This window comes from Scyliorhinus torazame, chromosome 15, assembly GCF_047496885.1.
Source record: "Scyliorhinus torazame isolate Kashiwa2021f chromosome 15, sScyTor2.1, whole genome shotgun sequence".
NCBI classification, from domain to species: Eukaryota; Metazoa; Chordata; class Chondrichthyes; order Carcharhiniformes; family Scyliorhinidae; genus Scyliorhinus; species Scyliorhinus torazame.
In genome coordinates this window covers 137,249,638-137,272,236 of record NC_092721.1, presented here as the reverse complement: position 1 = coordinate 137,272,236, position 22,599 = coordinate 137,249,638, and the positions used below count along the sequence as shown (strand labels likewise).

The 22,599-nt window shown below is 52.4% G+C and overlaps 1 protein-coding gene across 1 annotated transcript in view; it reads right to left on the bottom strand.

Moving 5' to 3' along the window:
- The window catches only part of fdx1 (ferredoxin 1), a 47,222-nt gene extending 45,813 nt beyond the window's left edge, over positions 1-1,409 (bottom strand). The window contains exon 1 of the mRNA XM_072476804.1: positions 1,101-1,409. Coding sequence (XP_072332905.1) covers positions 1,101-1,315 — 215 coding nt within the window. The 5' untranslated portion in view covers positions 1,316-1,409. The remainder of the gene's footprint in view (positions 1-1,100) is intronic.
- Between the last annotated feature and the right edge of the window lie 21,190 nt (positions 1,410-22,599).

Here is a 22,599-nt window from a genome sequence, read left to right as displayed (position 1 = left end):
GGATCCAAATCTGCATATACTTTTTAAAACTCCCAGTTACACACAAGTTTGCAAACAAAACAATAAAATGTTGAATCTGATTATTGATGAAAAGAGAACATCTTATGGAAGCTTTTGAACTCACTCATCAGAACAGATGCAAGAATATCAAATTTCAAACAATCACATTTTATTGGCTGAAGTGTTAGCATGGCAAAATCAAGGGGGAACAACAGGCTCCTCAAGCTGCCAGCTAATTCAAAAAAGGCTCGAATATATTCCTTCGCTTGAAGAAAATGGGTCCGTGTATCAATGTATCCAGCAAACGTAAAATGAGCCAGGTTACGAACTTGTCCAATTATCTTAAACAGGGCAATGCCTCAGCCAAACAAAGTTGACTTGTCAATCAGCACCTATTTGTCCTGTAGTATAATCTGCTGTGATCACTTGAAATATGGCATTCTTGTACTTGTCCTGAGTGCATGAAACACTTCAAGAATATTCAAAGTTCTAACAATCTAATTATTTTAAATTATAGCTAACTATAACAGTTTTATAAAACGTTTTGACCTCTTCAAATCCATTTCCCTCATGCCAGCTCTCAGGATACTTGATCAAGCTATACTGACAGGAATCTCGGAAGAGATGCACAAGTTGGAATGTCTATTTCAATTCCAATCAAAAATAAATCACAATTACCCAATACCTGTACTTCTTGATATGCTGTTTACTGCTGTACTATGGGGAACCGCTCAAAGTGCACACTGCGAGTTCGCGCTAAAGGAATGAGATCAAAAGCCTCAGAATCGCCTTTAATCTTTGTTAAAGGGCAAGCCTATATTGGAGATATTCCTTGCCGTTACGTCCTGCTCGAAGGCAAACACACGGCCTCGATTTAATACCGACTCTTCATATCCGCTGTCTGTCTATCCCCAGTGACTTTCATGTCATGACACTCCTCTGAGAAAGCCCTCAGCTCACCTGGGCAATGTCATATGTGATCTGACATCAATAGGTTAAAGTTCCTTTATTGCACATTACACAATCATTTGTTACCACGTCCCTTTGAGCAGACATGAGCCCAGCCCCGCTGGGTACTGCACTGTCCCGGTGCCTCTCACCTCTGTAGCCGGGCGGCTGTGTTCAGTAAATGTCGGCCCCACGTCTCGCTGCTGCTCGCACCCACTCTGCCACAGAAAAACAGTCCGTCCTCTCCCCGCCTTCCACTACGGCAACTCCTCGGGCCCCAGTACCGAGAACAATCATGGTGTCGCAAACGCTTGAACACCGCACTTTGGGAAGTCAGCAGAAATCGCCGAGTGGCCGTGGCCGCCATGTCCGGACAGCTCACTTTGACGCTGTTTGAAACTTGTTTCCGCTGGCCTGGCCGCGCGCCCACCTGCCTGTGCTGACGTCACCCGCCGCGCGGTCTGGAGGGTGGGTCAGCGTGAGGGGGCGGGGCCAAGGGTGGGGCGCGACTTGGTGGAGAGTTGGAGGACGGGGCTCGGTAAAGGGGCGGGGCAAAAGGGGCGGGGCTGAAGCAGGAGGGGACGGGGAATGGGCGGGGCCAGAAAAGGGTCGCGGGGATAGGGCGGGACCGGAGGAGGAAGGGGGCGCGGATTGTGTGGGGCGGGAGCAGGAGGGGGCGGAGAAAGGGCGGGGCCGGAGTAGGAGGGGGCGGGCATAGGGCGGGGCCGGAGAAGGAGGGGGCGGGGGTTGGGCGGGGCGGGAGCAGAGGGTGGGCCTGGGCAGTCGGGGCGGAGAAAGGGCGGGGCTGAAGTAGGACGGAGCGGAGAGAGGGCGGGACCTGAGCAGGCGGGGGCTGGGCATAAGCAGGCGGGGGCGGGGAAAGGGACCTTGGAGGGGGCAGGGGCTGCAAAACTGAAGAATGTGACGTTGGGAACCACTCCAGCTTTGTAGCTTTAGCTTTTCAAATTAGCTTGTTAATATTTCACTAAAGGAATTCATATCCTGCAATAATTTAGATGGAACATGTGAAAGTAATGTCTATATAATCGGGCCTCCCTCCTGATGGGTTGGTGGTGGTATGCGTTATTACATTTCAGTCGGAGTCCAAGTTTCTGTGCCATGTCTTAGTCTGGAACTATGGATAGTGAGGTTAGAGGATCTTGACTGTCCTGGTGCTTCGGTCTCCTCCCACAGTCCAAAGATGTGCAGGTTAGGTGGATTGGCCATTCTAAATTGCCCTTAGTGTCCAAAAAGGTTCGGTTGGATTACTGGGTTACGGGGATAGGGTGGAGGCGTGGTCTTAAGTAGGGTGCTCTTTCCAAGGGCCAGTGCAGACTAAATGGGCCAAATGGCCTCCTTCTGCAGTGCAGATTCTATGTTGCTGACCAGGTTGCTGTCTTTCTGCCTACTTTTGACTTGTGTTGAAAGGGCTTGCAGGTTGATACTTGTACTATTATAATGATAAAATACCTTGTGCTTATTTGCTGTACAAGACACAAGGCACCAATCACTCATAAGGGACTTGGTAAATACATTGTGGGTTCATTTATTAAGCAGCAGACCAAGTGCCGAAAATGTGTTTGGAGTGCATGAATGCTCGATGGCTGGGGAGAACGTGATGGGCCACTTTCCGTGCTGTAAAATCTCTATGACACTCAATGATTAGGCACATGAGAATAGTTCAACAAGGATATAAAGCTTGAAGACATCAGAGCTCTGTGTGTTCAGCTGAAAGCAAAAGTGAAACTAAGATTGAATCACATGATATATTTCCTTTTGGTGATCTCATATTGATATCTGTCCCTTCCAGGCATATTACAACATTGCCCACCATTCCCCTTCCAAAGAAGTATAACTATTTTGATTTCAATGTTCATGTTTGGTTACCATTACATAACTGTAGTGAACAGATGAACCTATGAGTCTCTAAAGTATAAAGGTTATCTGCTGGTAGGCCCAGATCTTGTGATGATTACCTTGTTTGGAGGTTTCTTTAATTTCTCAAGAGTGATCTACAGGATTGTAAATCTTGGATGTTTCGTGCAAAGTCCCTCACTTGCTTATACCTGAATTTGCTTCCTTTCGGCAGCTCACCCCCTCCCGCAGCTCTTCCAGACCGGCAAACCGCTCCTCCAGGTACAAATTCCTCGCCCTTACCAGCCCCACCTCCTTCCACTTCCTATACATGCCATCCATCTCCCCGGCTTAAACCCATGGTTCCCACACAGTGGTGTCAGCAGCGACATCTCCTTCATCCTAAAGTGTCTGCTCAACTGGTTCCACACCCTAATCGTAGACGAAACCATGGCCCTCAGGCTGGAGCCCCTACAGAATTCTTCCTCTATCTTAACGCACTCTAACCCCTTTCCTTCCCACCACCGTCTCACCTTCTCCATGTTCTCTGCCCAGTAGTAATAACAAAGAACAAAGAAATGTACAGCACAGGAACAGGCCCTTCGGCCCTCCAAGCCCATGCCGACCATGCTGCCCGACTAAACTACAATCTTCTACACTTCCTGGGTCCGTATCCCTCTATTCCCATCCTATTCATGTATTTGTCAAGATGCCCCTTAAATGTCACTATCGTCCCTGCTTCCACGACCTCCTCCGGTAGCGAGTTCCAGGCACCCACTACCCTCTGCGTAAAAAACTTGCCTCGTACATCTACTCTAAACCTTGCCCCTCTCACCTTAAACCTATGGCCCCTAGTAATTGACCCCTCTACCCCGGGGAAAAGCCTCTGACTATCCACTCTGTCTATGCCCCTCATAATTTTGTAGACATCTATCAGGTCGCCCCTCAACCTCCTTCGTTCCAGTGAGAACAAACCGAGTTTATTCAACCGCTCCTCATAGCTAATGCCCTCCATACCAGGCAACATTCTGGTAAATCTCTTCTGCACCCTCTCTAAAGCCTCCACATCCTTCTGGTAGTGTGGGGACCAGAATTGAACACTATACTCCAAGTGTGGCCTAACTAAGGTTCTATACAGCTGCAACATGACTTGCCAATTCTTATACTCAATGCCTCGGCCAATGAAGGCAAGCATGCCGTATGCCTTCTTGACTACCTTCTCCACCTGTGTTGCCCCTTTCAGTGACCTGTGGACCTGTACTCCTAGATCGCTCTGACTTTCAATACTCTTGAGGGTTCTACCATTCACTGTATATTCCCTACCTGCATTAGACCTTCCAAAATGCACTACCTCACATTTGTCCGGATTAAACTCTATCTGCCATCTCTCCGCCCAAGTCTCCAAACAATCTAAATCCTGCTGTATCCTCCGACAGTCCTCATCGCCATCCGCAATTCCACCAACCTTTGTGTCGTCTGCAAACTTACTAATCAGACCAGTTACATTTTCCTCCAAATCATTTATATATACTACAAACAGCAAAGGTCCCAGCACTGATCCCTGTGGAACACCACTGGTCACAGCCCTCCAATTAGAAAAGCATCCTTCCATTGCTACTCTCTGCCTTCTATGACCTAGTCAGTTCTGTATCCACCTTGCCAGCTCACCCCTGATCCCGTGTGACTTCACCTTTTGTACTAGTCTACCATGAGGGACCTTGTCAAAGGCCTTACTGAAGTCCATATAGACAACATCCACTGCCTTACCTGTATCAATCATCTTAGTGACCTCCTCGAAAAACTCTATCAAGTTAGTGAGATACGACCTCCCCTTCACAAAACCATGCTGCCTCTCACTAATACGTCCATTTGCTTCCAAATGGGAGTAGATCCTGTCTCGAAGAATTCTCTCCGGCAATTTCCCTACCACTGAAGTAAGGCTCCCCGGCCTGTAGTTCCCTGGATTATCCTTGCTACACCTTCTTAAACAGAGGAACAACATTGGCTATTCTCCAGTCCTCCGGGACATCACCTGAAGACAGTGAGGATCCAAAGATTTCTGTCAAGGCCTCAGCAATTTCCTCTCCAGCCTCCTTCAGTATTCTGGGGTAGATCCCATCAGGCCCTGGGGACTTATCTACCTTAATATTTTTTAAGCAGGTTTGGTAGCGCCAACCTCCCTTTCTGTCTCTGCCTCTGTAACAGGCCCCTCATTACTCGAGGTACCCTCCCCGCCCATATTAACTCCGAGATCGCTATATCCAGTTGCCTTCCTCAGTTGTTCCACCGCCTTCCCTGTAGATAACAGCCCAAACTCCACCTGTAACCTACGCCGCTCCTTCAGTAGCCCCGCATCCGGGGCTTCCGAATATCTCCTATCCGCCTGGAGTATCTCCCCAACCAACCGATCCCTCTCTGCTCGTTCCACCTTTTCCCTATGGGCCCATATCGAAATTAACTCCCCTCTAAATACTGCCTTCAGAGCTTCCCACACCATTGGTGCCGAGATATCCCCCGTATAATTTATTTCCAAATAGTTCTGGATGGGCTTGTTCACCCGCCTACATACCCCCTCATCTGCTAATAGTCCCAGATCCATCCTCCATAACGGGCGCTGCCCTCTCTCCATAGTAACCTGTAGATCCACCCAATGTGGGGCATGATTCGACACCGCGATTGCCGAGTTCTCGGTCAACCACCCCGGCAGTAGAGCCCTGCTCAGGATAAAAAAGTCGATCTGAGAATATACTTTGTGGACATGGGAGAAAAACAAAAACCCCTTCACTCTTGGCCGTCCGAACCTCCATGGGTCTACTCCCACGATCTGCTCCATAAACGCATATGTAATTCTATGTTCTATGTAAAAAAAATGCCTTAAGTTCCTTCACTACGGCTGGCACCCTCCCTGTCCTAGATTTTGACCAGTCCAATCCTGGATCAATGACTGTATTGAAATCTCCCCCCATGATCAGATTATGTGAATCTAAGTCCAGGATCTTACCTAACACCTGCCTCATAAATTCCACATCATCCCAGTTTGGTGCATATACATTCACGAGTACCGCATCCCCTCAAGCTTCCAACTCACCATAATGTACCTGCCCCCCCATGTCTGACACGATTCTCCCTGCCTCAAATGCCAGCCGTTTGTTAATCAGGATCGCGACCCCCCTGGTCTTAGAGTCCAGCCCTGAATGAAATACCTGGCCAACCCACCCCTTCCTCAATCTGGTATGGTCTTTAACCTTTAGGTGTGTCTCTTGTAACATTGCCACATCCGCCTTCGATCACCTCAGATGCGTGAACATGCGAGCCCTCTTAACTGGCCGCTTTAGCACTCTGACGTTCCAAGTTATCAGCCTAGTCGGGGGGGTTCCTGCCCCCCCCTCCCGATTAGCCATCACCCTTCTTAGGCCAGCTGCCAGCTTGCGTCCCTCGCCTCCTCGGGCCCGCCATCGGCATCCGTCGTCCACGACCCCCCCTTTATCCCCTAGCAACAGTTCCTCCCCTGTCAGCAGAGAAGCTCCCCCCACCCCTCTCTCCCTCCTAGTAACAGCACCAGAAACCCAACCCCCCATATCAAACATCACCTGCTCACCCCCCACTGCGCTTCCATGAGCTAGCTAACCTAGCTAGCCTGGTAAGACCTGCCTATGGCACCAGACATCCTGTCTCCCCATTGTTCTCCCTCCCCCCCCCCCCCCCCGGCTTGGACATACATATTCAAAGCATCACAGTCCCCAATGATCCACCCAATGTGGGGCATGATTCGACACCGCGATTGCCGAGTTCTCGGTCAACCACCCCGGCAGTAGAGCCCTGCTCAGGATAAAAAAGTCGATCCGAGAATATACTTTGTGGACATGGGAGAAAAACGAAAACTCCTTCACTCAGTAGAAAAAATCCCTCCACCCAACTTCCAACGGAACAGAGTTAACTTTTCACTTCTGAGCAGCTGCTCAAACATCTTATCACAACGAAAACCAAAGAAAAAAGGAAGGGCAGAAGCAACCAAAGAAAAAAAAAGAACAAAAAACAAACCCCCCAAAAAAACCCTGTTACAGAGAGCACTGCATATTCAAAACAACACAGAAGTGATTTTGACCAATCGCCACCGCAGTGCCCTCCCTATAGGTTCAGTGACCTTAATCCCCTGCTAGCCTTTTGTCCTTGATAAAGTTCATCACTTCATCCAGTGATTCAAAATAAAGTTCCTGGCCCTCAAACGTGACCCAAAGACGCAGTGGATACAACATTCCAAACTTCACTCCCTTCTTGAAGAGGGCCGAATTTGCCCTATTAAATCCGGCTCGCCTTTTGGCCATTTCCGTGCCCAGGTCCTGGTAGATGCGCAACTCACAGTTCTCCCACTTGCAGCTCCGTATCTGCTGGGCCCACCGCAAAATCTGTTCCTTGTCCAGGAACCGGTGCATTCGCACCACCATCGCCCTCGGCAGTTCATTCGCTCGTGGCTTCCTTGCAAGAGCTCTATGCGCTCTGTCCACTTCCAAGGGTCATGTAAATGCCCCATCTCCCATCAACTTTTCCAGCATACTTGCTACATACACCCTCGCGTCTGAACCTGCACTGCCCTCAGGGAGGCCAACGATCCTCAGGTTCTGTCTCTTGGACCTGTTCTCCAAGTCCTCCAACTTCTCCTGCAACCTTTTCTGGTGGTCCTTCATCAGCCCCACCTTGGCCTCCAAAGCGGTTAGATAGTTCTCGTGCTCGGACACCTTTTCCTCCACCTTCTGAATCGCCATTCCGTCGGTTTCTAGACCCTGTTCCACCCGATCAATCGCTGCTTTAATCGGGTCCGGCGTATCTTTCTTTAGCTTGGCGAAGCGCTCCTCAAAGAACTTCACCAGCTGTACCATCGACCACTGTGCCACTACCCCAGGATCCTGCATGCCCGCCATGTTTTCCTGCGCTGCCGGCTCTGCACGCGTCTTCCTTGCTTGACTATGTCTCCTGAATGAAATACCTGCCCAACCCACCCCTTCCTCAATCTGGTATGGTCTTTAACCTTTAGGTGTGTCTCTTGTAACATTGCCACATCCGCCTTCGATCACCTCAGATGCGCCTATGTCTCCTTACACGGCCACTTCTAGTCCAATGCTCCATACACTGATGGGGGATTTCTCCTCACTGTGAAACACCTCACTCTTTCCGGCATTCAATTATAACCCCAGAAGGCTCTGAACCTCTCCAATATGTCCATAATTCCCCCCATACTCTCCAGTGGGTCCGCCACAAACAGCAACAGGTCATTTGCATACAGCAACACCCGGTGTTCCCTACTCCCCCTCACAATCCCCAGCCACTCTACTGATCCCTAAGGGCCATCGTCAAGGGCTCTATCGCCAGCGTGAATAACAACAGTGACAGCAGACGTCTCTGCCTCGTCCCCCTGTGCAACCAAAACTCTGTGAACTCATTTGTCCGTACACTTGTCCAGATACAATAATTGCCAAAGGCTAGTATGCAGGTTCAGCAAGTAATTAGCAAAACTCATAGAAAGTTATCATTTATTGCAAGGGGATTACAAAGTTGTGCAGTCCAAAGATGTGCAGGTTAGGTGGATTGGCCATGCTAAATTGCCACTTAGTGTCATAATATGTGCAGGTTAGGTGGGGACATGCGGTCACGGGGCTAGAGCGGGCGAGTGGGCCTAGGTAGAACGCTCTTTCAGAGGGACGGTGCAGTTTTGATGGGCCAAATGCCCTCTTTCTGCACTGTAGGAATTCTATGGTTCAAAAGTAGGATGGTTATGCTTCAGTTGTACAGGGCATTGATGAGATGACATCTGGAGTACTGTGTGCAGTATTGGTCTCCTTATTTAAGGAAGGATCTAAATGCATTGGAAGCAATTCAGAGATGGGTTGCTAGATTAATAGCTGGAATAGGAGGGTTGTCTTATGAGGAAAGGTTAGACAGTCTAGGCTTGTATCCACTGGTGTTTAGAAGAGTAAGAGGTGACTTAATTGAAACATATAAGATTCTGAGGGTGTCATAATATACACCAGTATATCATGGTGCAGACACACACTGATGGACACACAGTGGGACCAATCAACACACACAACACCGCAGCCAATCACCAGTGAGAGCACACGCACTATAAAGACAGGGGGCATCAGAGTTCCCGCTCATTCAAGTTGCAGCTAGCTGGGAGGACAGAGCTCACAGCCTGCAACACAGACATTCACCATGTGCTGAGTGCATTGACTGGTTAGGACAAGGCAAAGGTCTTTAGTTAAATCTGGTATAATATTCACCCACAGTCTGAGTATGTTTAAACAGTTAATGATTCAATAAAATAGTGTTGCACTATATCAAGTGTTGGTGACCTGTATGTGATCCAGAACACCCAACACATTAGAGGGGACTTGACAGGGTGGATATGCAGAGGATGTTTCCTCTTGTGGGAGTTTCTAGAACTAGGTGTCACTGCTTAAAAATAAGGGGCGAAATTCTCCCCCAATGGCGCGATGTCCGCCGACTGGCGCCCAAAACGGCGCCAATCAGACGGGCATCGCGCCGCCCCAAAGCCGCGGAATGCTCCGCATCTTTGGGGGCCGAGCCCCGACATTGAGGGGCTAGGCCGACGCCGGAGGGAATTCCGCCCCGCCAGCTGGCGGAAACGGCGTTTGTTGCCCCGCCAGCTGGCGCGGAAAAGACATTCGGGGCGGCACATGCGCGGGAGCGTCAGCGGCCGCTGACAGTTTCCCGCGCATGCGCAGTGGGGAGAGCCTCTTCCGCCTCCGCCATGGTGGAGACCGTTGCGGAGGCGGAAGGGAAAGAGTGCCCCCACGGCACAGGCCCTCCTGCGGATCGGTGGGCCCCGATCATGGGCCAGGCCACCGTGGGGGCACCCCCCGGGGTCAGATCGCCCGCGCCCCCTCCCAGGACCCCTGAGCCCGCCCACGCCGCCTTGTCCCGCCGGTAAATAGCTACTTTAATTTACGCCGGCGGGACAGGCAATTTCTTGGCGGGACTTCGGCCCATCCGGGCAGGAGAATCGAGCGGGGGGGCCCGCCAACCGGCGCGGCCCGATTCCCGCCCCCGCCGAATATCCGGTGCCGGAGACTTCGACAACCGGCGGGAGCGGGATTCACGGCGGCCAACGGCCATTCTCCGACCCGCTGGGGGGTCGGAGAATGACGCCCAAGGTGCCACTCATTTAAGACAAAGGTGTGAAGGAATGTTTTCACTCAGAGGGTCGTGAGTCTTTGGAAGTCTCCTTCTCAAAAGGCAGTGGGAGTAGAGTCTTTGAATATTTTTAAGGCAGAGGTAGATACATTCTTGATAAGTAAAGGGGTGAAAGGTTATCTGGGTAGGTGTGAATGTGAAGTTGAGGGGTGCGAATTTCCAGTCCTATTAGCAACGGGTATCAGCATGGACAGGCAAGAAAATTTGGAGAACAGCCAAAAAGTCAATTGAGCAAAAATCCTGGCCAAGGTTACAATCAGGTCAGCCATGGATCTACTGAATGGTGAAGCAGGCTGAAGGGGCCAAGTGGCCTATTCCTGCTCCTAATTTGTATGGCCATATTACTTCCCAAATTCCCAGATTTAAGCACTCAGTCTCGCTGCACTCTGCCTCAAGATGCCCCTTTGTGTGACTACAAAGAAAATAAAAACATCTGGTATTATTGGACCATTGATCAGAAAAATATACTGTTGTAAAATAATACATGCTGTTGCAGGCTATATAAGCATAGCATCGTGTAAAAATAACCATTTTTTACAGATCTGTATTTTCATTTACAAGAGAAAGACAGAATACATCCTTGGTAGAATGGCCCAATCCAAATACATAAAGCTGTATCGAATTGTTCTAATGTTTTAAGTTCTGACGAAGGGCCACTGATTTGAAACATTAACTCTGTTTCTATTTCCACAGATGCTGGCAAACTCGATGAGTATTTCCAGCCTTTTCAGTTTTTAGTTTTGAATTGTGCTATCTTCATCTGCTTTGTTTGTGGATCAGATCATAATATTATTCTGTCATGCTATTTGATGTATTCAGATATAAAGAGCAGAGCTCAATAAGGGATATGAACGTATCATGAAGGTGCAACTTGAAATTAACAATGCTGTTTAGCACAGGGCTAAATCGCTGGCTTTGAAAGCAGACCAAGGCAGGCCAGCAGCACGGTTCAATTCCCGTAACAGCCTCCCCGAACAGGCGCCGGGATGTGGTGACTAGGGGCTTTTCACAGTAACTTCATTTGAAGCCTACTTGTGACAATAAGCGATTTTCATTTCATTTCATTTCATGCTACCAGTTCGGATCAGCCTTCTCTTCATGGAGGAGAACATGCTCATGCAGTTTTTAATCATTCATGGGATATGAGCACTGCTTTGTAAGGTGAGTATTTATTGCCCATCACTAATGGCCCTTGAGAAGGTGGCAGTGAGATGCCTTCATAACTGCTGCAATGTATCTAGTGACGATATTGCTACAGTAATAAGAGTTCACCAGTAATGAAGAAGGAATAGCAATTTAGTTTCAAGTCAGTATGGTGGCTAACTTGGATGGGAACTTGCAGGGAGAGATGTTCCCATGCACTGCTACTCTATTCCTTCGAGGCACAGGTTTAGGAGGTTGTTCTGAAGAAGCCTTGCTGTAGAGTATCTGGTAAATGATATGCATTGCAGCCACTGTGAATCAATGGTGAAGAGAGTGAATATTTAAAGTTGTAGATGGAGTGCCAATCAAGTGGGCTGCTTTGCCTTGATGGTATTGAGCTTCTTGAGTATAGGAGCTATACAGCTGCCTTCTTAAAGTGAATCCGCGGAAAGCGACGGGCCCCGACAGAGCCCCTGCGCGAGCACTCAGAGCCTGGCAGACCAGCAGGCGACTGTATTCGCAGATATCTTGAACACCTCACTCCTCTGCTCTGAGGTCCCCACCTCCTTCAAGAAGACCACCATAATACCAGTACCAAAGAACAAAGTAGCCTATCTCAACGACTACCGACCGGTGGCCCTGACGTCTGTTATCATGAAATGCTTCAAACGGCTAGTCATGAGACGGATCACTGCCTGCCTCCCAGATGGTCTCAATCCACCGCAGTTTGCCTGTCACCACAACCGGTCCACAGCGGATGCTATCTCCCTGGCTCTACAATCAACACTCGAACACCTCGACAACAAGGACACCTATGTAAAACCGCTGTTCATCGACTACAACTCTGCCTTCAACACCATTATCCCGACAAGGCTAATAACCAAACTCTGCAATCTTGGACTTGACCCCTCCCTGTGCAGCTGGATCCTCGACTTCCTCACCAACAGACCGCAATCTGTCAGGATAGGCAACGGCACCTCCTCCACAAGAGTCCTCAACACCGGGGCCCCGCAAGGATGTGTGCTCAGTCCTCTACTATACTCCCTATACACACATGACTGTGTTGCAAGATTTAACTCCAACTCAATCTATAAGTTTGCGGATGATACGACTGCGGTGGGCCGGGAGCATGCCGAAATCCTCTTCATCAACGGGGGTGGGCAGGGGGAGGACGGACGGTCCTAGGGGGGGTGATGGGGGCAGCGGGGGAGGGGAGGGTGGTGCCAGGGGTGACGGGGGTGGTGTTGGGGCGGAACCTGCTGGTGCCAGGTCCCTGAGGGAGTCAGTATCCTGGCGGCCGTCGGGAACACCACATAGGCGTACTGTGGGTTTGCGTGGAGCAGGTTCACCCTTTCCACCAACGGGTCCGCCTTGTGGAGCCGCACATGTTTACGGAGAAGCATGGTTCCCGGAGCTGTGAGCCAAGTTGGGAGTGATACCCCTGATGTGGACTTCTTGGGGAAGGCAAAAAGACGTTCATGCGGTGTACTGTTAGTAGCAGTGCAGAGTAATGAGCGAATGGAATGTAGTGCATCAGGAAGGACCTCTAGCCAGCGGGAGGCCGGGAGATTTCTGGACCGTAGGGCCAGCTGGACGGCCCTCCATACCGTCCCATTCTTCCTTTCTACCTGTCCGTTTCCCCGGGGGTTGTAGCTCGTCGTTCTGCTGGAGACGATACCCCTGCTGAGCAGGAACTGACATAGCTCATCACTCATGAATGAGGATCCCCTGTCACTGGATGTAGGCGGGGAAGCCACACAGAGTGAAGATAGAATTAAGGGCTTTAATGACGGTGGCAGACGTCATGTCGGGGCATGGGATGGCGAAGGGAAAACGGGAGTATTCATCGATCACACTGAGGAAATACGTGTGTCGGTCGGAGGAGGGGAGGGGGCCTTTGAAATCCATGCTGAGGCGTTCAAAGGGGCGGGAGGCCTTCACCAGCTGCACGCGGTCAGGCCGGTAGAAGTGCGGTTTGCACTCCGCACAGACCTGGCAGTCCTTGGTTATCGTCCTTACTTCCTCAACGGAGTAGGACAAATTTTGTGCCTTAATGAAGTGGTACAACCGGGTGACCCCTGGGTGACAAAGGCTGTCGTGCAGGGTCCGGAGTCGGTCTACCTGTGCGCTGGCACATGTACCTCGGGATAGGGCGTCTGGGGGCTCGTTGAGTTTGCCAGGGTGATACTTAATCTCGTAGTTATAGGTGGAGAGCTCGATTCTCCACCGCAAGATTTTGTCATTTTTGATCTTGCCCCGCTGTGTGTTGTTGAACATGAAGGCTACGGACCATTGGTCAGTGAGGAGAGTGAATCTCCTGCCGGCCAGGTAATGCCTCCAATGTCGCACAGCCTCAATGATAGCCTGGGCCTCCTTTTCGACGGATAAGTGCCGAATTTCGGAGGCATGGAGGGTGCGGGAAAAGAATGCCATGGGCCATGCCTGCCTCGTTGAGGGTGGCGGCAAGGGCGACGTCCGATGCGTCGCTTTCTACTTGGAAAGGAAGTGTTTCGTCTACAGCGTGCATTCCAGCTTTGGCAATATCAGCTCTGATCTGGGCGAAAGCCTGTTGGGCCTCTGCTGTCAGGGGGAAATGAGTGGACTGTATGAGTGGGCGGGCCTTGTCCGCATAGTTTGGGACCCACTGAACGTAATACGAGAAGAACCCCAGGCAGCGTTTGAGGGCGTTGGGGCAGTGGGGGAGGGGAAGCTCCATGAGGGGGCGCATGCGGTCGGGATCGGGTCACAGAACTCTGTTCTGGACCACGTAGCCGAGGATGGCTAAGCGGTTTGTACGGAACACACACTTCTCCTTGTTTTCCGTGAGGTTGAGGAGAGTGGCGGTGCGGAGAAATTTAGCGAGGTTGGCGTTGTGGTCCTGCTGATCATGGCCGCAGGTGGTCACATTGTCTAGGTACGGAAACGTGGCCCGCAATCCGTACCAGTCGACCATTCGGTCCATCTCCTTTTGGAAGACCAAAATCCCATTGGTGACGCCGAAGGGGACCTGAAGGAAGTGATATAGACGGCCTTCTGCCTCGAAGGCTGTGTTTGGACGGTCCGATTTATGGATGGGGAGCTGGTGGTAAGCGGATTTCAGGTCCACCGTTGAGAAGACCCGGTACTGTGCAATCTGGTTAACCATGTCAGATATGCGTGGGAGGGGGTACGCGTTGAGCTGCGTGTACCTGTTGATGGTCTGGCTGTAGTCCATTACCATTCGATTTTTCTCCACAGACTTAACCACTACCACTTGAGCTCTCCAGGGGCTGTTGCTGGCCTCGATGACTCCCTCCTGAAGCAACCGCTGGACCTCGGACCTGATGAAAACCTTATCCTGGGTGCTGTACCGTCTACTCCTGGTGGCGACGGGTTTGCAATCTGGAGTTAGATTGGCAAAGAGTGAAGGAGGATTGACCTTTAGGGTCACGAGGCTGCACACAGTGAGGGGTGGTAAGGGTCCGCCGAATTTAAGGGTCAGGCTCTGGAGGTTGCACTGAAAATCCAGGCCAAGGATAAGCGCAGCGCAGAGGTTAGGGAGGACGTAGAGGCAAAAACCTTGTAACTCTACACCTTGGACTGGATAACATGCAGTATCCCCGGATCGCTACGCGATGGGATCCGGAGGCCAGGGAGATACTTTGATTGGTAGGGTGTAACTTAAGGGAGCAGCGCCTTACCGTATTTGGATGTACAAAGCTCTCAGTGCTCCCGGAGTCCAGTAGGCAGGAGTTCACGTGGCCGTTGACTTTCACGCTGGTGGATGCGTTGGTCAGAGTGTGTGGTCTGGACTGGTCGATTACCATGGATGCGAGTCGTGGTTGATCGTCAAGTAGTGAGGTGACCGCTGCGTCGTGGTCCTGAAACGGCGTTGGTCTCCGTGTGCTGCGGGATGGACAAGATGGCGGCGCCCGGAGGTCCTGGGGGTCACAAAATGGCGGCGCCCATGGAACGCACGTTTCAGGGGTGGAGCAAGATGGCGGCACCCATAAAACGCATGTGTTGTGCGGGGGAGAAGATGGCGACGGCCATTGCTCGCACATGGCCTAGGGAGGAGGGGAGCATAGCGGCGCCCATTGTCCGTGACCGGGGGGGGGAGGCGACCGCTGCCGCTGAGCGGGCCTGGTGCGGGGGAGAAGGTGGCGGCGCCCATTGCTCGCACATGGCCTGGGGAGGAGGGGAGGATAGTGGCGCCCATTGTCCGTAACCAGAGGGGGTGGGGGCGACCACTGCCGCTGAGCGGGCCTGGCACACCTCTGCGTAGTGGCATTTCTTCCCGCAGGCCTTATAAAGGGCAGCACGGGCCGGGCAGCGTTGGCGGGGGTGTCTTTGTCGGCTGCAAAAATAGCATCAGGGCCGCCCGGAGATCACCGGCTGATGCGTAGCGCAGGCGTACTGGGTGGGTAGCGCCCCCACTGGGGCAGCTGCCTGTGGGGCCCATGAAGCGTAGGAGGTGTGAGCCACGCGGTTGGGGGCGTAGGACTGTACATTGCGCAGGGCGACCGTCATGGAAAACGCTAGTTTTTTAGTCTCTGCGAGGTCGCGCGTGGCCCCTTCTAGGAGCCGCTGCCTGATAACATCGGACCCAATCCCAGTTACAAAAGCGTCCCTCATAAAGAGATCTGAGTACTCCTTTGCTGTAACGTCCTGGCAGTCACAGTCCCAAACTAGTGGGATCAGGGCCCTCCAGAAGTCCTCGATTGACTCACCAGGTTGTTGAGTACGCGTGTCTGGCGCAGAGCGTGTTCGTCTTCTGCTCACAACTCTCTTTGAGTCAAGTCATAGCGTCAGTGTAATTTGGCGCATCCTGGATCAGCGGGAAGATTTTAGAGTTGAGTCTGGAGTACAAGATTTGAATCTTCTGCGCCTCTGGAACAGGGGTCGGCACCGCGTTGATATACGCTTCAAAACAAGCTAGCCAGTGCTGAAAGTCCTTTCTGGTGTCGCTTGCGTGTGGATCCAGCTGCAGACGATCTGGTTGAATCCGGAGGTCCATCTTCTGAATCAGATACTAATAAATTGAGGCACGATCAATTTGGCTGGAGACGAAGTTGAATTCAAACTGAGGCTTTATTAGTATCTGAAGTGTGGCCTCCCACAGCAGCTGACGAAATGGCTGCGAGCTGGTGCACAATCAATTACTCTCGAGACAAGGTGAGTCATAACTAATAGGCTTTAATCTGCTAGAACTGTTCCCCAGCAGCTTCGATACAGAAAGTGAAGGCTGCTGGGATGGCATCGGTTCTTATACTCCACCTCTCAGGGCGGAGCTATGTACATCAGCCAATGGTAGACTCCTGGGTCTAGCCAATGGTCATCCACCTCTCAGGTACCGCAATACCTGGTATTACCACATTCACCCCCTGTCAAAAAAGAGCCCGGCGGGATGATGGCCAGCGTTAATGTCACCTTTCGCAAGGTAGGACCAGGTATGGAGGTGCCGTGATGTCGAGGGTAATAGCAAAGTGTTCATGGTATAGCAATCAGTCGATCGGGTGGCCTGATCGTCCTTCTGGAGCGTCTGGGCTTCGGCGGTGATCCTGATGGGGGTCCCGGCGGTTGTGACTCCGGGAACGTGGTGTCGTCCTCCCAGGCAGCTTCGTCACCCCTAGGCAGCGCTGTTGTGGCGAAAAGTGGGCGGGGGGGGGTCCCATGGGGGGGGTAGGGGTGGGGGCACTGGTGCGGGTGCGCGTGGGGCTCCGGCGGGTGCCAGGTCCCGAAGGGAGACCGTGTCTTGGCGGCCGTCAGGGGACGCTACATAAGCGTACTGGGGGTTGGCGTGCAGCAGGTGGACCCTCTCGACCAACGGGTCCGACTTGTGCGCCCTCACATGTTTCCGAAACAGGATGGGTCCGGGTGTCGCTAGCCAGGTTGGGAGCGAGGTCCCGGAGGAGGACTTCCTGGGAAAACAAGGAGACATTCATGAGGCGCCTGATTTGTGGTTGTACAGAGCAGCGACCGGATGGAGTGAAGGGCCACCGGGAGGATTTCCTGCCAGCGGGAGACTGGGAGATTCCTGGACCGTAGGGCCAGCAGGACGGTCTTCCAGACCGTGCCGTTTTCCCTCTCAACCTGCCCGTTTCCCCGGGGGCTGTAACTGGTCGTCCTGCTCGAGGCGATGCCTTTGCTGAGCAGGAATTGACGCAGTTCGTCACTCATAAAGGAGGACCCCATATCACTGTGTATGTACGCGGGGAAACCGAACAGTGTAAAGATACCCTGGAGGGCCTTGATGACGGTGGTTGTGGTCATGTCTGGGCAGGGGATGGCGAATGGGAACCGTGAGGACTCGTCAATCACGTTCAGGAAGTACGTGGTGCGGTCAGTGGAGGGGAGGGGGCCTTTGAAGTCCAGACTGAGGCGTTCAAAGGGACGGGAAGCCTTTATCAGCTGCGCCCTCTCTAGCCGGTAGAAGTGCGGTTTGCACTCCGCGCAGATTTGGCAGTCCCTGGTGACGGTCCTGACCTCCTCGATGGAGTAGGGCAGGTTGCGGGTCTTGATAAAATGAAAGAAACGAGTGACCCCCGGGTGGCAGAGGTCCTCGTGGAGGGATCGGAGGCGGTCCACTTGTGCGGTGGCACACGTGCCACGGGACAGGGCATCAGGAGGCTCCTTCAGCTTCCCCGGACGGTACAAGATCTCGTAATTGTAGGTGGAGAGTTTGATCCTCCACCGCAAGATCTTGTCGTTCTTAATCTTGCCCCGCTGCGCATTATCAAATATGAAGGCAACCGACCGTTGGTCCGTGAGGAGAGTGAATCTCCTGCCGGCCAGGTAATGCCTGGGCCTCCTTTTCGACCGAGGAGTGGCGAATTTCGGAAGCATGGAGGGTACGGGAGAAGAAAACCACAGGCCTGCCCGCTTAGTTGAGGGTGGCCGCCAGAGCTACGTCGGACGCATCGCTCTCGACCTGGAAGGGGAGGGACTCGTCGATGGCGCGCATCGTGGCTTTAGCAATGTCTGCTTTGATACGGCTGAAGGCCTGGCGGGCCTCCGTCGACAGGGGGAAGGTTGTGGACTGGATCAGGGGTCGAGCCTTGACTGTGTAATTGGGCACCCACTGTGCATAATAGCTGAAGAAGCCGAGGCAGCGCTTCAGGGCCTTGGGGCAGTGAGGGAGGGGGAACTCCATGAGGGGGCGCATGCGCTCAGGGTCGGGGCCTATGACTCCACTTCACACTACATAGCCTAGAATGGCTAGATGGTCGGTGCGAAACACGCATTTATCCTTATGGTAAGTCAGATTAAGGATATTTGCGGTCTGGAAAAATTTTCGGAGGTTGGTGTCGTGGTCGTGCTGGTCATGGCCACAGATGGTGACGTTATCAAGATACAGGAATGTTGCGCGTAAGCCTTACCGGTCAACCATTCGGTCCATCTCTCGTTGGAAGACCGAGACCCCGTTCGTGACACCGGAGGGAACCCTTAAAAAGTGATAGAGCTGCCCGTTTGCTTAGAAGGCAGTATACTGGCGGTCACCATTACGGGGGGGTAGCTGGTGGTGGAGAAAACCTTGTATTGCGCAATCCTGTTCACCAGGTCGGCTGTATGGGGGAGAGGGTACACATCCAGCTGCGTAAACCTGTTGATGGTCTGGCTGTAGTCAATGACCATCCTATGTTTCTCCCCGGTCTTTACCACCACTACTTGAGCCCTCCAGGGACTGTTGCTCGCTTCGATGACCCCTTCCCTCAGCAGCCTCTGGACCTCCGACCTGATAAAGGTCCGGTCCTGGGCACTGTACCGTCTGCTCCTGGTGGCGACGGGTTTGCAATCCGGGGTGAGGTTCGCAAACAGGGAAGGCGGGTCCACCTTAAGGGCCGCAAGGCCGCAGACAGTAAGGGGGGGTATAGGGCCGCCAAATTTAAAAGTCAGGCTTTGCAGATGGCACTGGAAATCCAGCCCAAGGAGGTTGGCTGCGCAGAGGTGCGGCAGGACGTACAGACGTAAATTGTGGAATTCCCTGCCTTGGACAGTGAGGTTTGCCAGGCAGAACCCCTTTATCTCCACCGCGTGTGACCCGGAGGCCAGAGAGATCCTTTGGTTTACGGGATGGGTGACAAGAGAACGGCGCCTTACCGTGTCTGGGTGAACAAAGCTTTCCGTGCTCCCAGAGTCGATCAAGCACGATGTCGCGTGGCTGTTGATGGAGATTGTCGTTGTAGCTTTCGCAAGCGTCCAGGGCCGACTCTGGTCCAGAGTCACCGAGGCCAGCTGCAGTAATGGAGAGTTCTGGTCGGGCAGCATGTAGTCGGCTGTGCTGGGGGCCTGGGGCCCGATCCAAGATGGCGTCAGCCATGGGTCGCACATGGAGTCCGGGGATGAAGAAGATGGCGGCGGCGAGGGACAAAATAGCGGCGCCCACCCGTCCAGCGTGGTGGCTGGGGGTCAAAATGGCCGTGCCCGCGGGTCGCACGCGGCCTGAGGATAGGGGGGTGGCGGTGGGCGCTGGGCAGCCGGGGCCTGAAAGGGGGGCTGCCAATAGTCGCTGGAGACCACGGCCACGGCACGGGCCTGGCAGACCCCGACAAAGTGGCCCTTCTTGCCGCACCCTTTGCAGGTGGCGGTGCGGGCCAGGCAGCGCGGGCGGGGGTGATTCGCCTGCCCGCAGAAGAAACAGCGTTGTCCGGCGGCGGTAGCGGGCCGTCTCGCCGCGCAGGCTTGCGGGCTCGGGGGAAGGTCTGAGGGGCTGCCGCTACGGGGTGCCAGGCAGCCCAGGGGGCCGCCGCGCGTCCGGGAGCAAAAGCCAGCGCGTTTTTATATGCAACGTCTATGGACCCCGCCAGGGTCCGTGCCTCAGTAAGTCCCAGAGTGTCCATTTCTAGGAGCCTTCGACGGATATCGGGGGAGGTCATACCTGCCACGAAAGCATCCGTGATCAAAAGGTCCGTGTGCTCGTTCCCCGAAACTGGCGGGCAGCCACACTTTCGGCCCAGCACCAGCAGCGCCCGGTAGAAGTCTTCCAACGTTTCCTCGGGGCTTTGTCTCCTAGTCGCCAGCAGGTGACGAGCGTAGACCTGGTTCACAGGGCGGATATAATGTCCTTCTAGCAGCTCGATCGCTGCAGCATAATTCTCTGCCTCCTCGATCAGAGGGTAGATCCCAGGGCTGACCCGCGCGCGTAGGAGGTGCATCTTTTGTCTTTCCATGGGGGTGTCGGCGGCCGTGTCGAGGTAGCCCTTAAAGCACGCCAGCCAATATTTGAAGATAGCAGCAGAGTTGTCTGCGTGGGGGCTGAGCTGAAGGCACTCCGGTTTGATACGGAGATCCATCCTTTCAACTGAAGTTATAGCAGATTAAATTGATGCGCAATCAATTACTCTCGAGACAAGGTGAGTCATAACTAATAGGCTTTAATCTGCTAGAACTGTTCCCCAGCAGCTTCGATACAGAAAGTGAAGGCTGCTGGGACGGCATCGGTTCTTATACTCCGCCTCTCAGGGCGGAGCTATGTACATCAGCCAATGGTAATCTCCTGGGTCTAGCCAATGGTCATCCACCTCTCAGGTACCGCAATACCTGGTATTACCACACTAGCTGAAGGCCACGCATATTTATAACCCGGCCTCTGGGCAGAGCTAGCATGTAGGGGCCCAGGTGAACCTGTCGTGCAGGTTCTACCGTACAACCCTTAATATAGGAACACAGTGGTTTACCACAGTCCTTGGGCTTGCACCTCCCCCTACCGCTTGCGCGTCCGCAGTTTCTGCCGCCGCCGACGTCACTGGCGGGTGCCAGTCCTGGGTTTGCGCCCGCACTGGGGTGCGATCAAACCTTGATTAGATGCAAACTTTCTGAGTAAGTTCAATGTCTGGAACAAAGAACAAAGAAAAGTACAGCACAGGAACAGGCCCTTCGGCCCTCCAAGCCTGCGCCGATCATGCTGCCCATCTAAACTAAAGTCTTCTACACATCCGGAGTCCATATCCCTCTATTCCCATCCTATTCATGTATTTGTCAAGATGCCCCTTAAATGTCACTATCGTCCCTGCTTCCACCACCTCCACCGGCAGCGAGTTCCAGGCACCCACCTAGTCAGGGAGAGTTTTCAAAAAATCTTCAATCGTTCCCATAATGGTATAATTTTAAAACAAAACAAACACTGTCGTTAAACCGAAACAAAGGAAAGGCTCTCATTTGTTTCTTACAGTTTTAAAATAAGGAGACTCAAAACTCCGAATGAAAATGTATCTAAGTGTGTAACAACATAAAGTATATAGAGAGCATCAGAATCCAAATCATTGAACATTCATGAAGTGGAATGAGTATTGAGCCTGATTTTAACCCATTAATTAAAACTTTTAAAAAAAATTTAGAGTACCCAATTATTTTTTCCAATTAAGGGGCAATTTAGCGTGGCCAATCCACCTACCCTGCACATCTTTGGGTTGTGGGGTTGAAACCCACACAGACACGGGGAGAATGTGCAAACTCCACCTGGACAGTGACCCAGGGCCGGGATTCGAACCCGGGTCCTCAGCACTGTGAGGCAGCAATGCTAACCACTGTGCCACCGTACTGCCCTTAATTAAAACTTAACCACTTGCACAGAATTAAAATTGGGCCCATTGACTGGAGTCATCCGTTCTGGAGTCCAAGTTTGGTGTTGGGAGTGGAAGTGATTCCTGATATGGCCGGCACAGCTGGCCATGTGTGATCTTGCACTGTTCGTCTCATTATACATGTAACCATGAAGAGCACAGCGAATCTCGCAGCGGGGGTGGGCAGGAAGTCGCAGTCCCTGCCATTACGTCATGGGCTTGAAGGTCCGACCACTATATTTAAGGGCACCCAGACAGCCATTCACTCACTGCAGGCCAGGAGCTCCAGATTGTGCCAAAACCAAGATGCCATAGATCAGACAGCATACAGTCCCATGGTGCAAAGCCTCCCTGCAGATTCTCTTGGGTGGTACAGTGGCACAGTGGTCAGCACTGCTGCCTCACAGCGCCAGGGACCCAGGTTCAATGCTGACCTAGGTTGACTTGAGTTTGTACATTCTCCCTGTGTCTGCGTGGGTTTCCTCCAGGTGCTCCGGTTTCCTCCCACAGTCCAGAGATGTGCAGGTTAGGTGGATTGGCCATGATAAATTGCCCCTTAGTGTCCAAAATGTTAGGTTGGGTTACGAGGATAGGGTGGAGGAGTGGGCCGAGGTGGAGTGCTCTTTCAGAGAGTCGGTGCAAGCTTCAAAGGCTCAATGGATTCCTTCTGCACTGTTGGGATTCTAGCAAGCCAGTGTCAGATGCAGTTGTCAGATGCACCCATAGAAAGAGACATTGCTTTTATACGGAAGCCCACTTAGGTACCCACTAAATCTTTATTTTCTCCAATCCAGGTACCAGCAGAAAAAGTGGGAGGTCTATAAGAGAGACCAGCCAGAGTCTCCCAAATCTCTCCTCTGAGGGTGATGCCTCAGTACAATGATTTTCAAACTTTTTTGCC